At 41.2% G+C, this 16,246-nt stretch overlaps 1 protein-coding gene across 1 annotated transcript in view; it reads left to right on the plus strand.

Moving 5' to 3' along the window:
• Positions 1-697: 697 nt before the first annotated feature.
• The window catches only part of EGF (epidermal growth factor), a 107,029-nt gene continuing 91,480 nt past the window's right edge, over positions 698-16,246 (plus strand). The window contains exons 1-3 of the mRNA XM_018570047.1: positions 698-763; positions 890-967; positions 12,049-12,664. Of these exons, the coding sequence (XP_018425549.1) occupies positions 12,535-12,664 (130 nt within the window). The 5' untranslated portion in view covers positions 698-763; positions 890-967; positions 12,049-12,534. The remainder of the gene's footprint in view (positions 764-889; positions 968-12,048; positions 12,665-16,246) is intronic.

The raw sequence follows: 16,246 nt of genomic DNA on the forward strand, positions 1-16,246 counted from the left end.
AAAGGAGGTTAATGGACATATTTAGGGTATGCATGGCCAGAGAAGCAGATAGATGTTGTCATTGTTCTGCAGTACAATGTTTCTGCTGTGCTGCAAAACACCAGAGAACAAAGGATCTTCGTAGATTTTTGTATGTTCTTTCAAGAATGTATGTGGCAGTGTACACACGATCAAATGCATTCTTAATACTTCGCAGCTACTCAATGAGCACAGTTGTAGAGCAGAGAGGTTCACATTGTACATAACCTTTCCTTGTCCTTCCTTCCCTTTTTGAACAGCATAATCTGCAGCTGTGCCCCCTCACAAGGGTGTGTTCGGTAGCTAAGCTTGAATGCCAAGCTCTTGGATGTCTGTTACTTCCCACAGTGGCATTTGGGTCACTGTCCAGTTCTTTTGGCTTCCTTTGCAGGCAGCTGGTGAATGTGTCCTACACTGCTCAGGGGTCACACCATGTGATCAGCCTTGAAAGCTGAACTTGAAAGTTCTGTGTTACTTTAATGTCTGCTCACCTTTTACTGGAAAATCTTAAAGTGGAGGGAGAGGAGCCTTAGAACCCAGATAGGAATTCTGCAGAGCAGATGCTAGATGGGAGCTATGGAAGAAGAAATGTTGGCGATTGCAGCACATTCCCATACTGGTGTCATAATTTAAGCACGACAACTAGCTTAGAACTGCAAACACACCCTATAGTGCGTTCCCTTGCCCAGCTGGCTGACTATGCCTTTCATGTTGGACTACTGCTTTATGACTTCGTACTGCATAGGTAAGCTAAACATTATATCTCTGGTAGTAATATTATACATTGCTTTAATAATGCTATAATTAGATCTGCATACCCCAATTTAGTTAAATGTTGTGTGAGCAAAATTTTCATGTCTTGTCTCTTCAGGAGGACAGAGCAATTCTTATTCAAGTGATATTGCAGAATAGTGTTAGAAAGACCAACAGTCACCCAAGGATGTCTTTGGTGAGTATTACCTAAAGGTTTTTCAATTCAATTAAATTGGTGTTAATAAATATTAATGGGATATTACACATGAAATGATTAATCAAGCATATTTAACAACAAATATGTCAAAAAGTCAAATCAGCTGGGACATTTCAAGGGTCTTAACAGACCAGGGGAAACTATGGGTGCTCTTTTATGGAAAAATGGTGGCACTGAGTATAGTGTAGCAAATGAAGGGGTATGTTCAAACTTTGGCAGTGTTTTAAAGGGGTATGGTTAAATAGCTTATAAGCTGCGTGTTGCAGCCCCCCATGATGAATAAGGATTCAATTTGTGCTTCATAGTGCTCTACTCTGCCTCCACTTTTAAATAGATTTAAGGGTATGTAAAGGCAAAACATTTTTAGCTTGAGATAGAGGAGGAAAGGGTTAAAACTTCTATTATGTTATTTTGTGCTGCCTGTGTCCTGCTGAGGAGATTTCCCTTTACATTTTGACTAGGAGATGCAACAGGAAATGAGGGGAAATCTCTTCAAAGTGAACAGAATTCCCAATTTAGAGAGTTGTCATAGGAACAGGTGCCCAAAATGGGGGATTTATCTTGATTTCTTGCTTTGGTAACAACATCTGATTTTGCAATCCCCTCAAAGTTTACCAATAATTGTGTAGTGAGGGGGCCTGCGTGATTGGATATCAGTTCATTAGATTGATTGATATCAATTGATTAGATCCCTAAGAAAGCCATCACGCTACATAGTTTTTGGTAAATCTAAAGGTTGTTTTGTAAGGATTGTAATGCACGTGGTCAGCTTCAAGCAGATAGTTCCCTTTTTTAACTGTAGATACTTTAACTATGACCATCGTCCTTTGTTAATATTCACAAATATGTTTTTGCAAAGTGAAAGGAAATTTGTGAGCTGCCATTGCTGATCTTTTTCAAATGCTAATTGCCTGGCGGACATGTTGATTTTGGCTTTAATACTTTGTGAGTTGACAGCGAGGAACAAGTATGCAACACGTAAGGTCAGGGCTCCTGATGTATTTATTGAAGCCAATATATCTCTATAGCAACTAGGCAACAAGTATTTTCCATAGAAAATACCGTGGGCAATGACAGCCAACTGTATATATTTTTCTCATGACAGGTTTCCTTTAAAATAGCTTATGAAACCTGGTCAGTGACTTCTATGAACCTAGTTTCTGACAGTTTTATAATGTGTAGTCTAGCCTGCGCTTTGTTCATTGTAAGCAAAGTAAGAGGTACTTTCCATGTGTTCCCATACCATCTCAGTCTGCTGCCAGACCACGGATACTCAGTACTTCCATCTTCTCCAATGAGATAGTAAAACTGGAAATGGAGGCAGATACAAGGATGCTCAATGGATGTACAACATGAGGAGTGCTTTGATTTTTACAGCAGCTGTATAACATATACTAGAATGTCAAAGGTTTCCTATTGTGGTCAGAAAGTTCCACAGAAATGCTGACGCCCATGTGTCAAAGGCAGCCAGGGATGCCTGCAGAATAAAGCTGAACTCTGTTTTTTTTAAAAGTTACTGTTGCAGTGGAGCCTCCCTGCACTGCAAGGGTTAAATGATCATTAAAGGAGAACTATGAGGTCAGTGTTTTTCTCCATAGTTCTCCTTAGGGTAACGGGAGGACACAAACTAGCGTCCTCCTGTTACCCTAAGCTCAGTATACCGCGAGCTAGTCTAGGGGAGTCTAGGGGAAGTCTAGGGGAAGAGAAATAAGCTGAAGTAGTTACCTTACTCCTCACTCCTGCAGACTTCCACCATGCTATGTGACCAGTCCCCAAGAGCATCTTTGATGCTGTGGCTGAAGGTTGCACTGATGACTTTATCAAACATAATGCAGGTCCAGCAGTTCTGCATTGTATTTGAGGATGGCGAGGGCCTGCCTACAACCCAGAGTGTTGAGTTGAGTCGAGGAGAGCTCCAGCTGCTGGGGAAGTGAGGGATGGGGTAAACTGCATCTTATGTTGCCCCTAAACCAAAACAAGCATTTAACCATTGGTAATTGCAGCAAAAAAATAATAATTGCCATGTAAATGCAAACGTTAAAACCATGTTATAAACTTGTTGGAGTTCATGTACAGGAGAGCTGAGGCCAAGCTATGAACATTCAACTATTTCCATAGTCTTAACAAGTTGTAAAAATGTGCCAAGTGACCTGTCCAGGCACCCTAGAGTAGTTCATCCACAATACCCAGGGAGCCTTGAAGTTGAAAATGCTTGGTCCTGACCTTCTGCATCTCACTTTTGTTCACTGAAGCTGTCCTTTATAGTGATGGGCCTGTAGTGAGGCATGAGAGGTAGTAAACAGTGGGGTAAGCAATACATTAAGTGAACCTGTCTTAGGTAAACCTTGTATGAAAAAGCATTAAGGGCTGGTGCAGACTTCAGTGATCCCGGACGTGCGTCCTGGCACCGCGCGATCGTGTGCACACAGCGGTTGCCGCGCAGCCCCATTGATTTTAAACCATGATAGTGTGCAATTACACGGGTGGTATCGCGGCAGGAAACCGCACAATCTGCCTGGAGCAGCTGGGGTGCCATTAGAACATCGTCGGATGTTGTTCGGTTCCCGAGATTGCGCAGCCATCAGAGCGGTTACGTGCATGATTACCAGGAAGTCACGGATTGCCCAGGTGTGAACCTGGCCTAAAAGGTGCCTGCACTTAACGTAGCCACTGCCAGTCACCCCTATACCCATGCAAATACCAACCTTCTGAGTCCACAGAAATTTTGTGAGAAATTTTTACAATTAGCACTTCGCGACCCATGAATTGTACTGTGTGTCCAGTGCATCTGTAAGGATTTTATTAATTAGCGCTGTGCCTGTAACAGAAGTGTGACCAACTACAGAAACACAGCTGATAACATTTGTAAGGTTGTTGTAAGGGAATCTATATACAACCAGTGAACTTTGATTGCTGAATTAATATTGAAAACACAAAGCATGACAACCTGTCAGTAAAAAGATGATTGATCCAAATTCTTGGCTGATTTTGTATGGTGCTTCTTTATTATTTTATTCTTTGCCAATAATCTCTTTGTAAATGTCCATAGCAAAAGTATTTCTAAAGGCCAGTACATATGTATGGTCAGTACTCACTGAACACATGTACATTTTTTAAGAAATCCTTTATATCTTTACTACTCCTTCTGGAGGAGTTTTCAAGATTTGCTATTTGTAGAAACATTAATATGTCAGACTAATGCTATTTGAATGATTTTTCAAAAGCACAGGTAAGCCAGCAAAAAGTTTCCCTGGTTGCGTTTCGGATGTTTCGTTATTTTGTTTTTCGGCATCCAGGTCTGAAAGTCAATTAGTTTAGTTTATTTCAGATGAGTTAAATGATCATTACGAACGAACATTCCTTGCAGAAAAGTGACATTAAATGTTTACTTTGTTTCTTTTTAATTTCTGACACTCCACAAAAACAAACAAAAAAACAACAAAGTGGGGTTCCCCCCAACAATTCATAGCAGACCCTTTAGCTCTAGTAGGAATGTTAGGGGGACCCCTGATGTAAAAAAAAAAAAACTGTGCGGTTAAATTGGTAGCAATTTATACCAGACCCTTTAGAGGAACTCCAATGCCAAAAAAATGAAAATAAAAGTGGGGTCCCCCTACAGTCCCTTACCAGATCCTTAATCTGGGCAGGGGGGGGGCGTCCCCCCTCCACCATACCAGGCCACATGCCCTGGTATGGTGGAGACCCCCTGAAAAAGCCCCTTGTCCCATGCCGATGGGGACAAGGGCCTCTTCCCCACAACCCTGGCCCGGTGGGCAGGGTGGCTCATCTGCATCTGGGTAGAGCCCTTTCATAACCCAGATGCTGCCCCCACTTGTGAATGAGTAAGGAATACTTGTACCCCTACTCATTCACTAAAGGGTTAAATAAAATGTAAATTTTATTAGAAAAAAATCCTTTTATTGAACAAATAACACAATACAAGTTTTTCCACAATTCCTTTATTTAAAAAAACAAAAAGACATCAGGCAGGTGGTGGAGCAATTGCCAGCCTGCTATTGGCTTTTGCACTTTAATAGCCAATAGCAGAATGGCTGACTCCCACTGCCTTCTGTCAGTTGACAGAGTTCTCTTTTCAGGTCCATTAACTTCCCTGGCGGTCTGATTATTTATAAATTTTTTCCTTTTTGTCCTATTTTTTTTTTACTTTTAAAATTCCCGCCGGTTCCGCCCCCCTGCGACGCGGACGTTTGCAAGGGACAGAGTCCGGAAGACGGATCCTGGCATCGGAGGACACAGCGGGGATCTTAGACAAGGTAAGAGATGCTATGCTGTAATCCCGAGTGTGGCTCAGGGTTACCGTTTATGGTACTGAAAATGAACCCCGAGCCACACTTGGGAATACCGCCAAGGAGGTTAAGGTGCAATTTGGGTACCCGGATGCAGGTGAGCCCCCCTGCCTGCAGACCTCCACAACCACCGGCCCAGGGTTGTGGGGAAGAGGCACTTGTCCCCATCGGTATGGGACAAGGTGCTTTTTCAGGGGGTCTTCCCCTGGAAAAACACCCTCCCTATGCCAAGGGCATGTGGCCTGGTGTGGTGGACGGAGGGGGGGGTGCTTGCTAGTCCCCCTCCTTTCCTGCTCTGCCAGGCCGCTGCCTGGATTAAGGGTCTGGTATGAGATTTTAGGGTGGACCCCACGTTTTTTTTTTTTGGCGTATGGGTTCCCCTTAAAATTCCTTCCAGGCATAAAGGGTCTTGTATGAATTGCAGGGGAACCACACGCTGTTTTGTTTTTACATTGGGTCCCCACTAGCATTCCTACCAGACGTAAGGGTCCCCCGCGCCGTTTTTTTAAATTATTATTATTTATATAGTTACATAGTATTTGAGGTTGAAAAAAAAAGACACCGGTCCATCAAGTTCAACCTTTGTGTGTGTGTCCCTTGTGCGTGCATGTGTGTATAAGAGTCCCTGTGTGGTCTTGCATTCAAGTGTACCTGTACCCCTTTATGTTATGGTCTCTTATGATGGAATCGAATTGATTTTTTAACAAATCAATATTCTTTGCTGATACCACTGCTTGTGGCAGAGAGTTCCAAAATGTAACCGCTCTAACTGAAAAGAAGCCCCTACGCCCTTTGTGGATAAAACTTCTCTCCACCAATTTCAGGTGGGTGGTGGCCTCTAGTCCTTGTTACGGAGTTTACAGTATAAAATTTAGTGCCAATGTTGCCATTACCACTGACCATTTTCTGTGAACAGTTACAAACTTTTGTGTATTCTGTGACAGCTGTCAGATTCTTTATATTCGGGTTCGAAGTGTCCGCAATGAAGCAGAAGCTGTTACAGAATAACACAGATTTCTCAGCTTCTTTCTTTTCGTAACAATACTGTGTTACTTTGTTTTCATTCAGGATACAAGTCAGAGAAGCCAGAGAGCGGTAAATAACAGCTCTCCCACTTGTAGTGTATGTATCTGAATTTCATAATCAAACATACAGATTGGTTCAAATTGGTTATTTCTGTCATTTGTAAATTCGGATGCAACTGAATGTCCGAATTTACAGAAATTCGTACAAATTTCAATGTTAGTTTTGTGATCATGGGGCCTGTATGAGACAGTAGCACAAATCTCCATATCTGTTGCATTGCAAGTGATAGCAGTGATCACTTTTTCTGTCTTTTGTTTGCAAAATTTCTTTATTGAAAAAATTTCCAACAAAATGCAGCATGCATTGTATTATATCATATAAATTGTGATACTGAAAGAGAACACAATTTACAAAGACGGGGTAGGCATATAACACATAGGTACAATACTTAAGCTTACATATCTATACCTCATAAAGCAATAGCAGCCACAAGTGAGGACAGAAAAAAAAACAATACTTAACCCCTTCGTGACTGACGACGTACAGTGTACGTCGCCAGCATCGGAACATATATATACCTCATAAGGCAATAGCAGCCAGAAGTGAGGACAGAAAAAAAAAAAAGAGAAGAGGAAAGTGGAAAAAGGAAGAAAGGGTTTCACTCTACCTAAGAATAGCTGAGTGTCAATGACTAGACTCTTAGAAAGTCATGACAACAGCCCTGGGCGCACCCAAATAGTCCATCCATGGAGACCAGACCTTTCAAATTGAGTCATTTAGTATAGCTTTTCTGTTTTTTTGAATGGGTAACTGCAAATTGTTGCAAATAGTTTATTTCTGCAAATTTATTAGTACAGAAAATTATCTATCTAGTGAAAACCCAACCTTCTAAAGAGTATTTGATCATTTAAAGAGCTCAATAATCTTTCTTTCTAGGCCTGCCTTGTGTCCTAGAAAGTAAAAAAATCCTTGGTAGTAAATATTTATTCTGAATTTCATTGCTTATTAACACTGTAAATGTTTTAGCAAACAGTTCTGAAGTGGACATCTCCCCTAATATAATAGCTTATTAACCTGCTCTCTTTTACAATTGACCATCAAAGCAGGCATGGTGCAGACAGTCCACTGCTCCAATTCTTAGACCCCCTCCTACCATGAATCACTCCACAGGTGCAGGCAAAAACGACTCGACTCCACCGTACATCATGATTCTTTAAAAAAAACAAGTACCACTTCTGTGGATCACCATAACTAAAACTGTTTTTTTGTAATAACAAATACATGCTGTAGAACAACTTCCCATGTGTACAACCTCTCACGCGTTTCACCAATCTGGCTTAATCATAGGGCCTCTATGATTAAGCCAGATCGGTGAAATGAGTGAGAGGTTGTACACATAGGAAGTTGTTCCACGGCATGTATTTGTTATTAAAATAAAAAACTGTTTTATCTGTGGTTATCCACGGAAGTGCGGCTTGTTTTTGAGAAGAATTAAAACTGGTATCTTTCATTTCTATCTGTAAAACTAAATTTTAAATTGTAGGAGCAGTCCTTTAAAAGAGTTAGCTGTCATTCACATGGGCTTTTTTCTAAAAAAAAGTCTGTAATATTCAATATGGTAGTTTGAGCCAACAGTTGTACTCATTCCAGTGTGTATTGTGGACTCTATGATCTTTCTACTAGGCGTCTGTTTTGATCAGATGACAAAGAAAGAGAGTCAGCATCTAATCAACACTCACACTCAGTGATGTCCAGCTAAGCAAGTGATTGTTGGCATTCCTTTACACATCACAGGAGATACAATCGCTCATAGCCACCAGCCTGGGGTTGGCCCCGTGCTGCAATTTTATTGGCCTGGGTGATGAAAAAGGGATGTGTTGCCAATGCTATTAATAGAAAAAGATCATAACGCTGATATTGTTTCTCAAAAAAAGGTAACAACCCTAAGCTTCACTGAAGACTGGGTAGAAGGAGATCCAGCTGCACATCTATAACCACAGAGCCACGGCCACTGTTGGCGATGAATGGTGACAAAATATTATTTTGTCAGAACCAAAGAGAACTACCTTCTTAAGACAACCCTGCTTATAAAGTGTAGTGTACTATAAAAAAAAAAAATTTAAAGAAAAATTCTATTCTCTAAATCCACTTTAGTTTTATGAACAGAGAGGACAGGAGGTGAATCTGGGACTATAAAATGTAAGAGAAACAACACTCAGTAAAGTGGAGTGGTAGGTGTGGTCTCAGGTGCATATGCAAAATGTATCCTAAGCTAGGCTCACATGGTCTCTGGGTTGTTCCAGCCCTCCCTTTCATTTTTGTAACTAACAGGGCAAAAAGAAGACAGAACACAAGCTATAGTACAGAACACATAGAGACCTTTAGTTTCCTGCATATTGACAGCTGAGCTCTACATATGGGGGCTGGCTTAAAATGGACTGCAGAGAATCATCAGTTTGTATGGAATTTAATGAGTATGCTTCTTCATACTAAGCTTTTCCTGTCCAACTGCCAGTATGGGTCTCATGGTACTGCATTCAAAGCCAGATTTATATTTCCTGCCCCCCCAGCAAAGAAACTTGTCCTACCCCCACCACTAACTATGCTAACTTATTCACTAGCCTTCGTATCATACTAACAAGATCAGACAACATAGCTACACAAGGAAAGCTGAGCATGGGGGTGGGGGTGGAAAGAGACAGTTCTATGTGCAAAATCTGTGTTAGTACATCTAACACCGATCACTAGAAGAGTAGTGCAAACTATCGGCCTACTCTGATAACAGTTTGGTTCTAGGTGTATGGACCTAGAGTGTATGAACTGTAAATAGGTGGGTAAACTGTAAATTCACAGTACTAATTTCTGTGGACAGTGTACTGTGGACCTGAGCAGGGACAGCAACAATGAGGACCTGGCAGGGGTTGTCTGTGTGTTGCCCCAAATAGAGCACTAGACCATGTCTATATTGGCCAAGCAGAAATATAGCCCTGGTTGAGTTGCCAACATCTATAATGGTAGTCACCACCACCCCCATGAATTTGGAAACATGGTTGTGCTTCTGTGTTCTTTATAATGCAGACCATGGGCAGAATGGAGATTGAGGATCGAGTGGCATAGGACTGGTATTCTAGGAGAGAACACAGCAAGAACTAAGAGATGAGCTAATGCAGCTCTAAGTGCTTGTATGCAAAATAAAGCACCATATGAATTCAGTCCATTATTCCACCTCAGCCTCAAACCCAAAACTACACATTCAATAATGTCATAGTATAAGAGATGACAATCATGTTCCACATATCTTAAAGGCGAAGTATTGGGAGAGTAAAATGTATTCCATTACTTAAAGCCGGCATGGCACACTGCAGCTATCTCATGCTGGCTCTACAGTATATACCAAGAGCTGAACATTCATGTAACTTCTCCATTCAAAGAGCATTGACTGCCAGTCACTGCTCCCCACAGGGAGTCCCTCCTCCCCTCTTTGCTCCTCCAGCGCTCATTGGAAGGACAGGCAGGGGAGGGGGCAGGTAGAACTGGCTCTGGAGAGGCAGCGGGGTGGATCCCAACATTATTGTTGGGGTCCTTCCGTGCTGAAGCTTGGCTCTGCACTATGTGTTTCACGAGCAACGCTCACTTCCTCAGGAATGTGGTGCATATCTAGAAAGAATAAGTATGAATATTAATATTTCCAGTCTACTTTATAATGATCACCTTTGTTCATATAGTACTGACTTACATGAATATTATTATCAAATTCCAGAGTATATTAAAACCAACAAACTTATGTTTAGAACCACCAAAGCACTTTTGACCACAGGGGACTCCAGGATTGCACACATATTGTTACTGGTTTCATATACTCTGGATTTTTATATATTATGTAGACTGGAAATGTCAAATTTTATACTTATGAATTATAGATGCCCACCTCATTTATGAGGAAGTGAACCTTGTTCACAAAATGCACAGACCTTTTTAGTCATTGCCTTCCCCACAGTATTGAGATATGTAGAACATCATTGTTATTTATTAGGCCTTGTTCACATGGGTGGTGAAAAGGTTTTGAGAGGGCAGTAAGTCTGAGCGGTTGATGTGCGGTTTTACCTCCTCCCAACTGCCCACTACAATGTCAGCACTAAGGCTGTACAGTACTGTACACATTGCTTTGCGTTACTGCAAAAAATCAAGAGCATGTTGTGTTTGACAGGCGGTGCCACTTTTAAAATGCAAAATGAATGGGATGGTTGTGGCGTGGTGCTTCAATAGAAAATAAAATCCCATTGGGATTAAAGAATCTGCTCTGCTCCACTGCAGCCACTGCTTCACCGCCCTCTAAAAAGCGATCCACCACTTTTCTCATTGTGTATACGAGGAGTCATATCTACACAAAAAAATGAATGGGGCTTTTAAGGTGACAACTGGTGAATGCAGAGGGATAACACTGAACAAAATATCACATAGATCATGTGTTTTTAGTAAAATATCAATATAGTTAATGTATTATCGACATACAGATAAAACACATCCATTCATTTATAATTAAGAATAATGGTAGATGTGTATATGTTTGCTTATTATCTCAATCCATGTAAATACTGTAGGTTACCTCTAAAAAACTTCCGGATGAAGCCCTGGCAAAACGCGTAGAAGTCTGGACAAAGTACAGATTTACTGACTAATATGATCATGTATAAATTGTTTGAAGAAATTGTTTATAAGGAAAGTGATGATAAAATAATGGATCTTATGGAATATGTATATTGTATATCTGTACTGGTTCCAGGGAGGTTTTATGTAGTACACATATAATATTGTTCTTAATCATAAATGAATGGATATGTTTTATCTGCATGTGATATGCTGCTCAGTGTTATCCCTCTGCATTCACCAGTTGTCACCTTAAAAGCCCCATTCATTTTTTTGTGTAGATATAGTATTTCATTTAGGGGCGTGGTGTCCTTGTTTCCATGATGACTTCTAATATTTGTATACATTGTTAAACGAGGAGTTATATTATGAAATTATTGATTTTGGCGTACACTGTTTTAAACTGATTAAGATTAATTTTTAACCATTACTGCACATGTGTGTGCCTTAAAGACACCATACTGTTTTTATAAATTTGGTTAAGAATTAGGAAATGTGACACCTTTTGATTGCTTTTAGCATCCACTACAGTATCCAGATGTAAAAATGACTCCTACCTAGTAGTGAATCTCCCTCATCTTAATCTGTATGGTTGTTTGCAGTAAATATTGTTTCCTAAAGTTGCTGTAATAGTAAATCCTTTGGTAAATCACATCCCAAATATCATACAGGATGCCTTTGTTTTGTTTATGAAAGATTTGCTGAGAAGGGTATTTTTCAGTAACTTCATGAGTACTGTATGTGAAGAGACAAATGTCTGTGCTGTTTACTGTAGATATGATGAACTTCTATATGAGTCATTTTTGTTTCCGTTCATATTGATTTTCAATTATTCATATTTTAAAGCATAAGTCAGACTACACTAGTTAAGATGAGTCACCTGTCTCATTTTTGAATACAAGAGCACTCATATGAGTTTCAAGCACATTGAATGTACTTATTCTCTAATCTCAGACTTGTTATAGATTGCCACAGTCATCAAAACAAAATCCATGATACCTCTCTACATACCTCCCCACATTATGAAAGAGTCATGAGTGCTTGTGTGTTTGTTCTAAGTCTGGATTCTTTCATTCCCAGCATGGAATAAACTAAAGACGGGCTCCACTCCGCTGGCACTACGAGGACAGGAGGAGTGGCGAAGAAGCATTTTAAAGGGGGCAGCATTTGGTGAAAGACAGACCCTGGTATAGAAGACTGCACACCATGAACTGGAAGGTTATCACATAGCAGTTTGCTCCGACACTGAAAGAAATCCTTCCAGACCGTATTTGCTGGACATGTTACATTCGTCACTAGGGTGCCTGGCATTTCATACTTTGCTTCGAAAAGAAAAAAAAAATCAAGAGGCATAACTAATTAGGAGGCTTGTATACGGAGAGGGGTCACCGCATTGTTGAAGTAAATACAAAAGGAGAAAAACACAAATCTGGCATTGCTGAGAAAATGTTGTTGACTATGAAGGGCTGCGTGGAAGAAGCAGAGCGTCCTTCATGCACACAGCTGCATGGGGTGAAAGACAAGTGACATGTAGCCTATGGACAGCAAGCACAAGAAGAGGAGATTATGTTCCTTCTATTAACTGTTTTTTGGCCATTATTCCTTTTTACTGCTTTCCTTCGCACCCAAGGGATACAGCAATGGGATTGTCAAGAAGGTTATCGTCATTTGGGTAACGGACAGACCACCTGCAATGGTGAGTAAATCTTTGATTAGCTGATAAGTTAAAGGAATATATTTTGTTGATTTCAGATAAAAACAAAATTGTTGGGCATGTGGACTTCTTGCAAAATTATGACGGGATATATTTTGATGGAAAAAAGCTTTTATATGTAAAGTTATGATCATATGGGGAATTTTGAAGAATGAATAACGGTGAAGACGATGACGGTGACACATCATCCTTAACACATTGTGCATTCATTCACAGCTTGATCTCTCAAGAAAAGCGTAGCTGTGAACAGAGCTTTATAGTTGTCATGGTCACAGTCCACTTCAACAGATATGTCATTGTTCTGATTGTAAGAAGCAATCTGCACACATATGTAAGCATGGTAGGGTGTCTAAATAAAGGCAATTAGTTGGTAACATGCTGAAATAAGTACCAGAACGGCATAAAAATACATGTTAGAGTCATAGGTAACTGTGACTTGGTGACTTATTTAATGAGGTAAAGACCAACATGTAGCATGCAGGGAACCACAACAGCCAATCAGAATTCTCGCTCTGGTATGGCATAAATAAGTGGTTCAGCAGTGCACACATCCTGATTGCACTAGTTTGTTGAATAAGCCTGTAACTGTATACACATAGACATGTTTCTGAAAAATACCTTTCACTGTGAAAGTAATTAATGAAAAAAAAAACATTTTGAAATCCACCTTTCTGTATAGCTATAAGGTAAAACATTATTCCCAAAGGCAGGAAAGAACTCTGTGGGGAATTTATCATTGAACTGACAGAATCTGGAGCAGCTGCCCAGAGTAACCAATCAGCTTCTCTCTTCACTTTGCTCAGTTAGGCTTTGAAAATGAAAAAGAGAAGCTGATTGGTTACTATCGGCAACTGCTCTAGATTTTAGCTACTCCTGTTTTCATAAATTCCCCCCTTCCAACCCCCAACCCCGCATATAAAGGATGCACTGTAATGGTTTTGAGAAAATTAAAAAATATTGTTAGGGATGGATTGTTTTATGAATACCCACCATTACATGTCGCCAACATTTTAAATTCAATCTTTTTTATTGAACAAGGTTTTACAAGAAAATAACAAAACCACTGTGGAGATCTTACATTCAATAATTACACATTGCGTAAGATGTAGACATTCTTTGAGTCGCCAACATTTTAATCAGATTTAAAGTGACACTAAACTTAGGATTTAAGTTTAAAAAATGCATTCAAGTACCTTAACTATTAAAAAATACTGTATCTTATTTGTGTATCAGTCAGCTGACACTGTCCTTCCTTCTGGAGGGTGGCTACTTTTTTCCCCATGGTCCCTGTGTGTGTTATAAAGTAGTCACCGCTCCAAACTCGCTCCCGTGATGGACTACAATTTCATGACAAGCAGCAGCACAGTGCTCAGGTGTGAATGGGCACCATTGGAATGTGCTGGGAATTACTATGTTAAAGCAAAACTCCGGCCAAAATCAAACTGCAATATGAGAGCAATTCATTAGGCTTTATATTGTGGTATTATCAATTTGACAATATATTTGATCATTTTTATCATGTCAAAATGTGCAGCTGTGCAGCTATTAAGGACATGTATTTTCTTAAAAACGGCATATATAGTCTGTAATCATGTGTTACCCTATTGCAGGGGTAGGCAACCTTGGCATTCCAGCTGTGGTCAAACTACAAATCCCATGAGGCATGGCAAAATGCTGAATGTCACAGGTTTGACTCCCAGAGGCAGAAGCATTATAAGATTTGTAGTGTCATCGCAGCTAGAGGTTGCCTACCCCAGCACCATTCAAAAAGCTGTATATTAAATCCCTGACTAATAATTTTATCGCGCATAACATGCAAAATAGTTGTAAATTTTCTGCATGTAACAGCTAAGACATTCTATAGATCTACCTAGGTGTACTCAAGGTCACTTGAGTAAGCCCTGGCAGCAAATGCACCTTGTTTGCTCCTATTTACCATAGAGATAGCCAAGGAAGGCCACTGTCATTATAAGAATTTTACGAATGATATGGCACATGACAATGAATCCTAAATTGAAAAGGGTCCATCCCTCGTGACTGAGTCTTTTTGCCAGGTTCTTGTGTCATGGCTGTCATCATTGCTTAAAGTCGAAGTAAAGTCATTTTTGTAAAAAGTGCAGACTGGCATGCGCTTTTATTATCTGTCATAGAGGTTTCTGTCAACACTTTTTTTTTGTAGGAATACACTGAGCCGCACATGCGCATTTTAGTGTACAGTCTCACCGCGCTTCTGTGTCAGGAGAAAGTAACTCCTGTGCGCGTGTGTGACAATTATGCCATGCGTGCCTGAACCAATCAATCGGCCAAAGACCCTAAATCTGCAAGAAGACTGGGAAAAGGTGGAAGCACTGGCGGAGAGTGCTGACATCATATTGCTGGAGGGGATCACTTTGATAGGCAAATCTGTGATAATGAGCTAATATGCTGTTCATTCTGGAACTTATGGCTAAAAGCACCTGGGAAACACAATTTTTTTGTTTTGGGTCAGCCTCCGCTTTAAGATAGTGAAAGCATTGCTCAGGAAATGAAATGGACTTTGTGAGACTCGCATTGTTTGAATGATTGTCTGCGTAATAGCCAGGAAGGAGTACTGGGGTGCACACAGGGAGGAATCCCTTTTTATTATCAAAACCGTCAGAGGTTAGTGATATGTAATTGTGTATGCAGGCAGTATACAGAAGCATGCAATTACATCGTTAGAGGGCTTAGATTGCTTATAATAAATATTCACATTGGAATGTTCTTCATTTCAAGGCACTACAGAGAATTACTGGCAGAAATATTTGCAGTTATGTTGTAAGTATCAGAATTAGATGGCATGGAGGGGAAATTATCAAAACTGAAGCAGACAGAATGTGAAGACGTTGTCTATGGCAACTAATCAGGTTCTCTCTTTCACTTAAGAGAAAAGCTGATTGGTTACTATGGGCAACTGCTCCAGGTTCTGTCTGCTCCAGTCTTAGATAAACTCCCCTCAAGGTATTAAACAGAGATATTAGACCTAACCAGTGGCGGAACTACCGCCGGTGCAGCAGGTGTGGCCGCACCGGGGCCTCAGCCTGGGGGGGCCAAACACAGTTGCTGGCCACCGGATAGCACCGGATCGGTATCCAGCGGCCAGCGGGCCCCCAGTCTCTGTGCCGACACTCTTGGCTAGTGGCGTAGTGAGGGGGGGCCTGGGGCGAACTGACCGTGCGGCCGTCACCGCAGCTCCTATCAGCCCGCCCGCATCAGACCCGGCTCTCTAATCAGTGCCTTATCCAGCCAGCCCTAATCGCATACTAGCTGGATCAGGCAGACGTGGCCCTCTAAACAGGCACTGAAGAGGGCCGCCCGTGGGGGCCTCCAGAGGATCCACTTCAGGAGCGAGCGGCGGCCGATTAGAGAGCCAGGTCTAATGCGGGCGGGCTGACAGGAGCTGCGCCCGGGGCAGACGGCCCCCCCCTCTGTACGCCACTGGCCGGGAGTGTCAGATGTGCAGATGGCAGAAAGGCGGCAGAGGGATGAAGCAGCTGCGGCCACAACAGACCCCCCACAACCAGGGTCCAGGGAGTCCCACTGACC

This window comes from Nanorana parkeri, unplaced genomic scaffold (genome assembly GCF_000935625.1).
Source record: "Nanorana parkeri isolate BGI_ZX_2015 unplaced genomic scaffold, ASM93562v1 scaffold36, whole genome shotgun sequence".
Classification (NCBI taxonomy): Eukaryota; Metazoa; Chordata; class Amphibia; order Anura; family Dicroglossidae; genus Nanorana; species Nanorana parkeri.